Source organism: Rhododendron vialii, chromosome 6a, assembly GCF_030253575.1.
Source record: "Rhododendron vialii isolate Sample 1 chromosome 6a, ASM3025357v1".
Classification (NCBI taxonomy): Eukaryota; Viridiplantae; Streptophyta; class Magnoliopsida; order Ericales; family Ericaceae; genus Rhododendron; species Rhododendron vialii.
In genome coordinates, this window is record NC_080562.1 from 39,058,852 (window position 1) to 39,071,297 (window position 12,446).

Here is a 12,446-nt window from a genome sequence, read left to right on the forward strand (position 1 = left end):
GAAGTTGGATCTGATACCAAGTGATTGGGCACAACAGGATGCGGTGTGAGGAGAGGTCGGAACCGTTCAACAAGATGGATTAATTGAATTGAGAAACCATAAAAAAAAAAAATCATGTTGGTTATAACCTTTTTTCGGAGAAACAAGCTGGTTAACTTGTTATATATCATTCGTGCGTGATTTATTACTCCTTTCCAAAACACACTGCCATGGAACTTGTTACATTGACGAAGGTTGGATCTAATACCATTTGTTACGTCCAAAGTAGCCCCGAGCCCAAGAAATCAAACGAAGGAGCTAGTAAGAGCATCCGCAATGGGAATAATCAAAATCGATAATCAAAATGTGCCACGTCAGCATTTGATTATCCATTTAGTTCATAATCAAACCTAACAAACTTGATCTTCACATTGGTTATTTTTGTATCCCTATAAAAAAAAACCCTCCACAATATGCAATGCACCTATGTCCAACTGCAAACGAGTTCCAATCACGCACCCGACCACACCAAATTATTCGTCTCGATGAGACGATTTTAATGTGAGGTGTTTTTTAATTTTTTAGTTTTGAATTTGGTTATTGGGTTTGGTTATTGAGTTTTGGTTATTGGAAAAAGTTGTTAAATTTGGTTATTCAAAGGTCAAAATTTGATGAGTTGCTAAGAGGTTGCTAAGTTTGGTTATTACAATGTGAGCACTTTTTTGAGCAAATATTGCTAACTTTAGCAACCTTTTAGTTTTGATTAAAAAACACCTCACATTAAAATCGTCTCATCGAGACGAATAATTTGGTGTGGTCGGGTGCGTGATTGGAACTCGTTTGCAATTGGACATAGGTGCATTGCGTATTGTGGGTGGTTTTTTTTTATAGGGATACAAAAATAACCAATGTGGAGATCAAGTTTGTTAAGTTTGATTATGAACTAAATGGATAATCAAATGCTGACGTGGCACATTTTGATTATCGATTTTGATTATTCTCATTGCGGATGCTCTAACAACCGACCCTAAATGCTTAAATTCACGCTACCGGTAATCCTCCCCGTAATTAGCTCTTCAATTACTAGACTAACTTCAATTTTTCAAAATTGATGTGAAATGTCACAGTTACTTGGGAATATTCCGAATCCGTTCAACTTTTTTCCACCAAATTAATTAAGTTGCAATCGATTCGCTAAACCATGCATATGTTGAAGCATGAAACATGTACGAAGTTTCCATGCACCAAAATTCCTCATCCAATTATTCTTGAATGTATATGTCTTTGCTCCAAACTCTGTTTTCAAAGGAGCATTAATTCCCAGTGGCTTCCCATTTCATCAATCACAACTCAATACTTTGGGTGAATAGACAACTGGTACTAATTAAAGCAGATTCTAAATTTGTGCAGAGACATATGATCGAGAAGATAAGATAAGATAAAGAGAAAAGATGAAAACATAAAATGAGTTTACTAAAAAAGGCTTTGTTTTTCATAGTACGTACCTCCGTCTCAAAAAGATTGTTGGATCCACACAATGAGAACTTAGATAATGCATGTTTGTTGAAAAGAATTCAAACATTTTGCCACTAGTTACTTTTTAATACATCAAAAAAAGTATGGATTTTTCTTGAAAAAATGAATTCCTAGTAAAGTTCTCGGTTTTACGGATCGAATGATATTTTGCTGGATACCTAAGAATGCAGACATTGTATTGACAGGGATAGCCTATTTTGGCAATGGCATGGGCCAGTGGATTTTGGCCTAACGTGAACTGTCAAACAAAAAAAATACAGTACTATCCATCATGGAGCAATTCGGTTGATATATATTTTCTTAAATGTACCATTAAACTTCTTGTGCTTATTTTGGGCAAACCCAATGACTACGTCTGAAAAAATACCTAAATTTTTATGTGCCCACGTACCCGTACATTTCATTATTTAATCTCGTCAAATTCGAAACAACTATGCCTTATTTGTTTTACTTTTTGAAAAGCATTTTTCAAAAGATTTCTCCTACTTCTAATCATTTCTCTCTACCTCTCTTCACTTATTATCCTCACTACTCTCATAAAAAAAAATTTAAAAACTCTTCCAAACAAAACATAAAAGATTCTCATTTGATTTGATCAAAAGACGAAGAAACGTAACCAAAATAGTGGTACGAAAGAATTTGGGTAAAAGAGAATTATAAACTCGTGAAAACCCATCATATCTCAAATCACATTGTCAAATCCTAGGACCTTAATTTGTTGTATCATTGATGGATAAAAAAAAAAAAAAAGCCGAAAAAAGTTTGCAATAGAGATAGTTCAGGATGTCTCCATTTTGTGGGGACCGGCCGTTGCATGCATGCCCCCCTCCAATTTTTTATAAAAGCAACTTTGGAATAAAGCATGTGATTAGTGCTCTGTTCAACAGTAGTATAATGTTGGAAAACCACAAAAGCCATAATATAAGCTTAAGGATATGGTACGGTAGACTTTAGATATTCCAATTGCGTGTATTGTGTGCACATCTGTTTGAACAGAAGTAGCGATCTTATCCATAGAGCTAGGGCCACTTACTAATGATGTCTATTTCGCTAAAGGAATTAAGTATTTATTTTTTATTGTGAAAAAATGACTTATCTTGGAAAGCGAAAATTTAAGTACTTAAAGTGCCTCCAAACAAATTAATCAGCATATACATGTATATTGGTACACGTGTTGACAAAGTAACTTGACTTAAGTATCTGGTTCATCTCATGAGGTTGCATAATTTTAATTCCGCTTGCATCGTAAATAGTCCTTTGAATCAAATATTGTTTTGTGAGAGCCATTTTGTTCTGCTCGCTTTTGTAGGTTCCTAAGGAACTTATAAATGACGAACCTCTTTCAGAATCTGGTGCGCGCACAGTTCTTAAATATGACACATTCAAAGGAGGTAGCTCAGTCGGTCGAAGGTCGTCCCCACCTTCATTATTTTTGTTGAACAAAACAAATATTCCAACCTCATCTAGACAGCCTGCATTATGAGTAACTTTTGCATTTGGTGATAGAATTTATTTTTTTTAATTGTGGTTAAGTATATTTTTGGTAAGTAAGTTTTGAGAACATTTTAAATAACTTCTCAAAAGTGGTCAGTAATGACGCACACACTACCCTCGAATCTTATGGATTAAAGTGACGTTCAGGTAAACATCACAATAAAAGCATGCACCTGGCACAACATTAAGAATTCAGGCACCTACCCCCAGCTGGTTTTTGCTTGACCCCCATATTTTTCTCCCAGTCTACGCCCACCGCTCTCCCTACCGTTCTCAATCACCATGTTAAGGACGGTTCTAATTTTAAATACACTCTTCCCAATCCTAACCATTGATTGCCAAGATCAACTGTGAGATGTTGAGTGGTGAAACAGAACGGTAGGCTTAACACTGCTATTTTTTTCTCCCAAAATCTTTTTATTGCGCGGTGACATTCATGAGTAAATATTATCAAAATCTACTTGGGATCAGTCACACAGAGCTTAATTTGCTCTTATTTTAATTGGGCCGTCGACAATGAAATTGAATTTTCATGATTAATCGAGTTGTGCGTAAGCTAACTTATACACCTGAGTATCGGGGAAAAAAATTTATTGATGAGCATATGTAACTAATAAAATTAATGTTTAATTTTGACCATGGAGAAAACTAACTTCCATTCCATTCCATTCCTTGTGTTTATCTGTTAAAATTATTTGACTATATATGTGCTTGGGTACGTACTCGTCAAATTAAAGCTCATCCTCACAATCATTCGAAAGGTTCTTATATTATTATACTACCCAATTCGACGTGCCCATTTGACCCACCAAACAATTCAAAAATAACCCAATCCTAATTTGACTGTGCGTGCCACTTTATTCCCATTATTTTATCTTTAATAACACTTTCCTCTCTCTAACCTGGCAGGCCTACACGTTAACAAAATTCCAAAAGTATCCCCAATCGAAAGAACAATCCAGGAGTCTTTACGGAGACCTTTCGTATCTTGACCTAACCACGTAGGAGCAGAACAAAACTGGGATATACCTTCCCATAGAGATTGAAGAGTGAAAGAAAACACTTGGAAACAGCAATATTGATATGGACGCACATCTATAAATTCTGACCATTTGGGCCCGGAAGCGAAACTCTTAATATGAGGCCGTCTATCTCCGCATACGTATCTTTGCACAAAAGGTTGCAAAAACTTGAGGAAGAGCTAATGGGTAGAGATTCGAATCTAGCTCCTCAAACATCCAAAGAACCTAAGCTGCCGCACCACCAAAAAGATATTACTTGAAGTCGCAATGGGAACTCCTTATTATTTAAAACTATAAACTGTATATTTGGGAGTCCACTTCGGATCAAAAAATTGGGGGCCGGAAGCAACGATTTCCTCGACTTTCCCTCTAAGCCGACTTTGAATTTTGGACCCAAATTCAAATACTGATATACATATTTTTGGTGTGTTTTTGTGAACTTATGTTTCATGGATTAAATATTCTGAATTACTCTTAGAAAGTATAGACTACGATAACAATAGATTATACATGTATAAAACATGTTTAAATGATATATATATATATATATATATATATATATATATATATATAATGAAGTTGTTGAATTATTTCAAGTATAATTTGAAGCATAGATTATGATATGATTTTTGACTAAGTAGCCTTCTCATGATAAAAGTTATGACTAATCCTTTGTTTGAAATAAAGGGCGAATTAGCATTTTCGTTTGAAGGTAATTTTGAATGGAAAATGGGACCTAAAGAAAATATCTAAAATGCAAAGTGAGATATTTATTAAGTTAAGGTTGTATCCAAACATTCATAGACTCGCGCACATGTGACTCATGATATATACCTGCTTTATACCAGTTTATTTTTGGTGAGCCATTTGCCGTAAGTGCACTCCAAAAGACTCTTCAACTTTTAGATTTTAAATTACCATTTCGACTCTAACGGACCTCCTATAACAAAGAAATAAATTATTTCACCAACGATCATTATACATGGTGATGATCAAAGCACCATAATCTGAAGAGTCAAATAGCTACACCGAAATGGTATAGCAAGTTTATTATCCCTTTCTTGGATCATCGGGGTGCATTTTGTTGACATGACACTAATTGTAGCTTCAGATTGTTTGAGAGCGTTTGTGTTCAGACATTTAAGTCATACGCAATACTAGTAAAATAATTTAAATAAGATAAAAAAAAGAAAAAAACAAGAAGAAGATATTTGGGAGATGAAAGAGTTCAGTTTTGTTCACCATCTATTTAAGAGGGTAAACATTACTTTTCTTCCTATTGGTTGAAATAACGTGGATCTCACCACAAAGTGATGTCATACTTACCAAAAAAAATATTGCAGCAGCCGGACTTACGTTATTTCAACCAATAAGAAACAAAGTAATGTTTGTCGTCTTTTAAAAAGAATGAACAAAATTCCACTCGGGATGAAGGCGTTACCGGCAAACGTGTCTACGTACGGTTTCTTTTGGAAAAATATATATTCGGCCTAACTTGCTTCTAAACGCCTCTACTGCAAACACTCCACGTGTTAGCACGTGTCCGACACTCCACAAACAAAGTTGAAAGCCTTTTTCCGCCGACGTTCTGTGCTTTGTTTTGTTTTTAGAGTAGTTTTACTTTTTAACCCCACGGTTCCCACCCCCACGCGTAAAATATTTCTACTTTTGTCCACAAACAGGCAAAGGATACGCTATGAGGTGGAATTAACTCAAAATATAGGTGGAATTAACTCAAAATACCTTTATTCCCATCGCCAATCATTCTCGAAATTATTAAAAAATTATATATATATATATATATATATATATATATATATATATATATTGGAAGTGTTATTTTCCTTTTTTGGTCTTCCGGATGAGGGGATTTCAGTAGTGACTAAGAGTTTCTATGCTTGCTTTCGCTCTTAGTCTCGCCAAATGGTTGCCTCATTACTGTCAATTGAGTGGAATTCTTATAATCATCGGGATTAAAAGTTGGAGTATCTGTTAGTGAAAGCAACTGTCTCATCTCTTGCAGTACTCTGACTGGCTTTTTCAGTAGATACTTCTCCAACCCATTTTGTTTGTACCCCTTTTTGATTTTATAATATCCCAAATTGTTTGTGTAATTTGAAATTGACTTATGTAAGTTCTATTAATATCCCTTCTCTTTTAGAAGTATTGCGTATGATAAAATGTGCACTCTCATCTAATCTAATGTTAAAAAGTGAGGGGTATTTTTGGAAAAGTCAAATTTTTCAAGAGTAATTATTATATCCCCTAAAAAAGTTAGAATGCAAAAAATGGACAAACAAATTGAGACGAAAGGAGTATGTTTAAGTTTTGCACCTATTCGACCAAGGAGGATTTTTGAATTTCCAATCATAGCTCGGTTTGCCTGGGGAGGGCGGCGGGGATCTCATTTAATCTTTGCACTTAACATGCCAAGCTAAATAAAATTTCTATTTGTGGACTTGACCTGCTAATCGTTGTGCCATTATAATCAAGCACCCAATCTCCATCACGGTAACACTCCACCAAAACCTAACTTTTCAATTGAAGTCGTACCAATAGTTGTCTGATCGATTTAAGTTACAAATACTTATTGGATTGTGAAAGGGTTCGTTGCACCCTCAATCAAAGTTATTGGTTGAGACATTAAAAATCGAAACAATGGAAAAACGAAAATTGAAAAACATTAAAAATCGAAACAGTGGGAAAACGATTAAAAATCTACGTTACCGACATGACATTCCAAAAACACATTAAAAATCGAAACAATGGAAAAACAAAAATAGAAATAATCTGGATATTTTACCATGAGGTCACCCACATGTAAGATTTACTCATACTATTCTCTACTTTAACCTGAAAAATTGCACGTGTCTGACCGCGTTCTCTGTTTCTCGTGAGGATTCATGAACTAGGGGAGGGTTGCTTAGCTGGCTTTACCACCCCAAAACTATCGGATAAGGTCGGCCGCTCGATGACTCTGAACCCCGATTCTACGTGTCAGTCCCTCAGCGGCGATAAAAAAACTCTGAACCCCGTTCTACGTGTCACTCCCTTAGCGGTGATAAACTCACTCCTGTCCCACCCCAAAACAGTAAAGACAAGAACTGCCGTACTTATCTCTCTCGTGCTGCCTATATAAATAACCGCCGTCCCTCTGTTCCTAAAAAAAAAAAAAAAAGGAGAAGAAGAAGAAGAAATCAAATAGTTTTACAAAAACTCGAGCTCTTTTCAAATCTCTCTCTTTCTAGAAATAATCTTGAAAATGGGAGTACAGGAATCCGACCCGCTTTCCCAACTCAGCTTGCCACCGGGTTTCCGGTTTTACCCGACTGATGAAGAGCTTCTTGTTCAATACCTCTGCAGGAAGGTTGCAGGGCACCATTTCTCTTTACAGATCATTGGAGATATTGATCTCTACAAATTCGACCCATGGGTTTTACCCAGTAAGTAGTATTTCTTGGCTATCCTTAAACTGTTCCGAAATTTTATGTATTTGACAGTATCTCAAATATTCAATTGTTCTTAATTTGGGTTTTGGTTGTTTGGTTATGTAGGTAAGGCCATATTTGGAGAAAAAGAATGGTATTTCTTCAGTCCAAGAGATAGGAAATACCCAAATGGGTCGCGCCCGAACCGGGTTGCCGGGTCCGGGTATTGGAAGGCCACCGGAACGGACAAAATCATAACGACGGAGGGTCGAAGGGTTGGGATCAAGAAAGCTCTGGTTTTCTATGTCGGTAAAGCCCCTAAAGGAACAAAGACCAATTGGATAATGCACGAATATAGGCTCTCTGAATCTCCAAGGAAAGCTGGAAGCTCAAGGGTATGTAAATTTCTAGCTCAATCATACCCAATAATTTTCCTTCAATTCTGTTACTTTACAATGCATACGTGCGCCCGTTCGATATCGTTCACGTGTGTCGAACGATTCTGTATTTGAATATCTGTAGTTGAGTATGGATAATAATGTTCTATTTAAAATGATTAGCAATGTTACAAGTACGAACACAACTCTAGAGCACAATTTTTGTGTCAGAGTCGTTTGATGCAAGTAGACTTTTTGATTTATCATATCCAATTGTGTTTTCGATAATATAGGCTTATTTTTGCGAATGATTTATATGTTGCTAATGAGATAATTGTGTTTTTTTGTCTTCAGTTGGACGATTGGGTACTATGTCGAATCTACAAAAAGAATTCAAGCGGCCAAAAACCCATATCTGGAATCCCAACCAAAGAATTCAGCCACGGCTCCTCGTCCTCGTCTTCGTCCCAATTCGAAGACATGTTAGAGTCGTTTCCCGAAATCCACGACCGTTCTTTCGCCCTGCCTCGCATGAGCTCGCTGAAAACCTTACAAATCGACGAGAAAGTCAACATTCAGAGGCTGAATTCAGGCAATTTCGACTGGGCCAGCTTCGCCGGAGTCGCCTCGTTGCCGGAGCTAGTTCCCGCCGGTCAGAGTATCAACAACAACAACAACAACAACATGAGGTACAATGACATGTATACCCTTGGCGCCCAGCCGACTGGGAAGTTCGGTAATTCTGTAGATGAGGAGGTTCAGAGTGGGGTCAGGAACCAGCGAGTCGAGAACTCGGGATTGTTTCAGCAGAACTCGAACGGGTTCGCTCAGGGTTTCGGTAACTCTGTTGACCCGTTCGGTATTCGGTACCCGACCCAGCAAGGAGGATTTGGGTTTCGGCAGTGAAGAAAATGCAAGAAAAGAAGAAATTGTGGGGAGTTTGTGTAAATAGATGGAATTCTTTGGGCCTACCATTTTGACTTCAGATTTGCCAAAAAGAAAAGAGTGGAAAGTTGGAGGTGGGTAGGCAGGTTTGGAGCGCCAGAGAAGGGCAAATTTGACCCGTTTTGTTCTGGCTAAGTGGTGTACACATTCGGTGTACACAGAGATTGCAGTTTAATGTCATGATTAAGTAGAATGTATTTCAGCTCAGGTTTATATAGATTAATATGTGTTAGACCCCCTTTAATTAGTAAATCTGTACTTTATTGAAGCAACAAGAATCAAAACTTTCATAGTCATTCAGTGTTTTTCGATTAGTCGATTTGTTAGATTGGATAAATACATGTTTCGATTGGATAAACTATAAATGTTGTTTAATTTATTCATTTAACTTTTCATTCATATTTAGAGCCTTATTTTCATATTTAATCCATTCATTTAACTTTCCATTCATATTTAGAGCCTTGTTATCTTTCAAAATAGTGGTGGCAATTTACATATAATGCCCCTTTGAGGAAAATGAGAAGAGAAACAACAACAAAAATGTTAACTCCAAGGTTGAACAAGTGATCTTGGCTTGAATTTTAGAGGTTTATTCTTTTTTAAGATTTTACTTTCGATTCTCCTTGGTAGTAAATCTTGGGGCTACCTCACCTCTACACTTGCACAATCGTGAGAGTGAGAGGAGTTCTAAGAATTAATCCGAAGTGCGCAAATTGACTCGGGACATCCGGCATTACCAAAAAAAAAAAAAAAAACCAAAGCCTTGGTGAAATGTTTTTTAAGTGGTTAGTTGGCGGCCGAATTTCAGTTGCACGTTGATATGTAAATAAATGAAACATGTGACATGTTGTACAGATGTTGCAAATTGTTTTTGCAACGTGGTGATGGAATGCAATATGTCGGCTTGAAATTGAAACGTAAAAAGAGTGAAAAGTCTGAGCAAACCCCTAGACTTTGAACATTCTCTGTTGTAGTGATTGTTTTTCCCCCCGCGTACGTTCGTGGTAACTACTACACTACAAAAATTAAAGATTGAAAAGAAAGGCCTGATACGTTAATTTATTTGATTTCACTATGAAAAAACGGAAAAAATGGAAGGCATTTTTTGCAAGTCGTTCACACTGATCAACAAGTTTTAGCATTTTATCAAAAAAGTTGAAAAATTGTCAACTTTCTTGTTCACACTAACAAAAAAAAGTTAGCATTCTACTATCTCGTTCACACTAGTGGAAAAAACTTGACATTGTTTACCAACTTATTCGTTATCAGAAATAACTAACAACTTTTCAAAAAAAAAAAATTCACCAAATCGTTACTTCTATTTTCTTCCTTATACTTTCTTCGATATTCGAAGACTTCGGATAATCCTTTCCTGAGAGGATTCAGGGCTCCATATCATTGACCGTATATTTGTGGATTTATTAACTACGAATTAGCCTTATAATTACAGCAGTGCTACAGTCACCGACCGGGAGGGTCGGTGACCGGCTACAGACCCTGTGTGGGGTCCACTCCGGGCCCCGCACGAATGATCCAAGCCGCTCAATAATTTTTAAAAAAAAACCGAGTGGGCTATGTGAGAAATAAGCTCAATCCGAAATGTGTACGTGCTCGTTCCAAACTTTCATTTTTGAACGGATCGGATCATCTGATTTTGGAATAGCTCGAATTGAGCTTATTTCACACGCAGCCCACTCGGTTTTTTTTATAAAATTATTGAGTGGCTCGGATCATTTGTGCGGGACCCGGAGTGGACCCCACACAGGGTCGGTGGCCGGTCACCGACCCTCCCGGTCGGTGACTGTAGTGTTTTCGGTATAATTAAACTTAACCATTCCTTCTTGAATGGTGTTTTGGATTTTTCTATTTATTAATTCACATTTTTCACCATAAAAAACAAAATAAAGTGGTTGACGGTATGATTTATTTCTCGTGATTCAACATATCTTCCATCCAATATGATATATATGCAGGTAGGTACAAATTGTTTTCCAGTACTAGTGCATGGTCCTTTGATAAATAGTACTCCCTCCGTCCCCTTTTTTAGAGTCCAGTATTTTATTTTGGACTGTTCCTTAATAAGTGTCCATTTTGTAAAGTTAGTGGGTAAAAGTTGGTGCATTGTCTATTTTGTCCCTAAAAGTAGATTTCTTTTTGAAAAGTGAGTGAGTAGAAGTGTAATGATGATGGGTAAGTAGAAAAAGTGAAGGAAAAAGTTGATGTGAAAGGTATAATGATGATGTCTTTTTAATAAGTTGAAGTTACGAAGCAGGACATTTAAAAAGGGACGGAGGGAGTATTAAATACAATGCTCTTGGTTGGTAGCAGGGTTCCAAACGAACCAAGCTGTTTTCCAAGCAGTTCAAGTCTTGGCTCAAATCAATTTGATTATTTAGAAAATGAGCCGAGTTTTAATAAATATTTTGACTCATTTGGTCGTCAACGAGTCAAGTTCGATTGACTGTAACTCGTCTCATTTAGATAAGTTTGGCTCGTATATGTGGGTTTGACTTGTATACAGAGGCTTGATTTTTACTCAAACGGAGCTCGAGTTCTTGAATTCTAATTAGGATCGAGATCGAATATTGGTCTTAACTTGAGCAGAGCTTGAGCTAAATAAATTTTAGATTGGCCAAGCTTGAATACCTTAAAGATCCGCTCTCCTCTTGACTCGTTTGGAATTGGACCCTAAAATAGCCAGACACTGCCAAATTCTTCTTTGATCCTATTTGCCTTTAGGCGAACTTTTTTACGGACTCTTCTTTTTGATCCTATCCTATTTGCCAAAATGAGTCCCATAAAAAATGTAGTGGGTGGTGTAGTGAAAGTGTGTAGTGTATGGAGCATTCCTGCTTTTTTTAACCAAGTCAAAAGACCAAATGTTTAAAATGTTTAAGCTACATGCGAATAGCTTCTCTAAACGACATACCCGTCAAGTTTTGGGCTTTTTTCCCAACAGCCAAAAGAAAACAAACATTACCCAAACACGTGTTGTCTTTCTTTAAAGAAATAAAAACATTTTTGTTTTGTTTTTTTTTTTTCACTCAGAGACGGCTTTTGCAAAATAAAAAAATAAATCCTAATTTTCTTTTTTGTCCAAATGCACCCCCTAAAAAGGCTGCTATGGCTAATAGCTCAAGCAAATACTAGTATACATATTCCGTCTTCAAAGATTTGCATTGACCGGCCAGCTTTGTTCTTCTGACTTTTAATTTTTGCACGTGAAATACATTAGTAAGGTCCAGCAGCCGGCATTTCCTCGGGGCGGCATCTGTTGTGGTAGATCCTTGCGGCGCCGGTATTTATTTATTTATTTATTTTTAGGTTGGTTTTATTCATCTATTACTATGTAGTGTAAAAAGGTAGTATACTTATCTTTAGTTTTAAATTTAATAATTTTTTTTAGAATTCGTGGCATTTTTCAATTGATTATATCTTTCAATTTATAATATTTTATGTGATTTCAAAAATATTGTATTATAGAACTAATCGAGATCTATCAAACAAAATTCATATTCGATATGAAATTCATTACAGATTCAAAAATATAATCCGTTTTTTAGCCAATTAGAATAGAACTAGGGATAATTAAATCCGGACGGAAGAACTATTATTATTATTTTTTATGGGTTGGTTTTCTTGCCCATACTACAGAGGTATATGAT

General features: G+C 36.4%; 1 protein-coding gene across 1 annotated transcript; it reads left to right on the forward strand.

Moving 5' to 3' along the window:
- The first annotated feature begins 7,192 nt into the window (after positions 1–7,192).
- On the forward strand, positions 7,193–8,839 carry LOC131329250 (NAC domain-containing protein JA2L-like). Its single transcript, XM_058362348.1, has 3 exons — positions 7,193–7,474; positions 7,586–7,854; positions 8,191–8,839. Exons 1-3 carry the CDS (start codon positions 7,294–7,296, stop codon positions 8,740–8,742), a joined length of 1,002 nt encoding a protein of 333 aa, XP_058218331.1. The 5' UTR covers positions 7,193–7,293; the 3' UTR covers positions 8,743–8,839.
- The last annotated feature ends 3,607 nt before the right edge of the window (positions 8,840–12,446 follow it).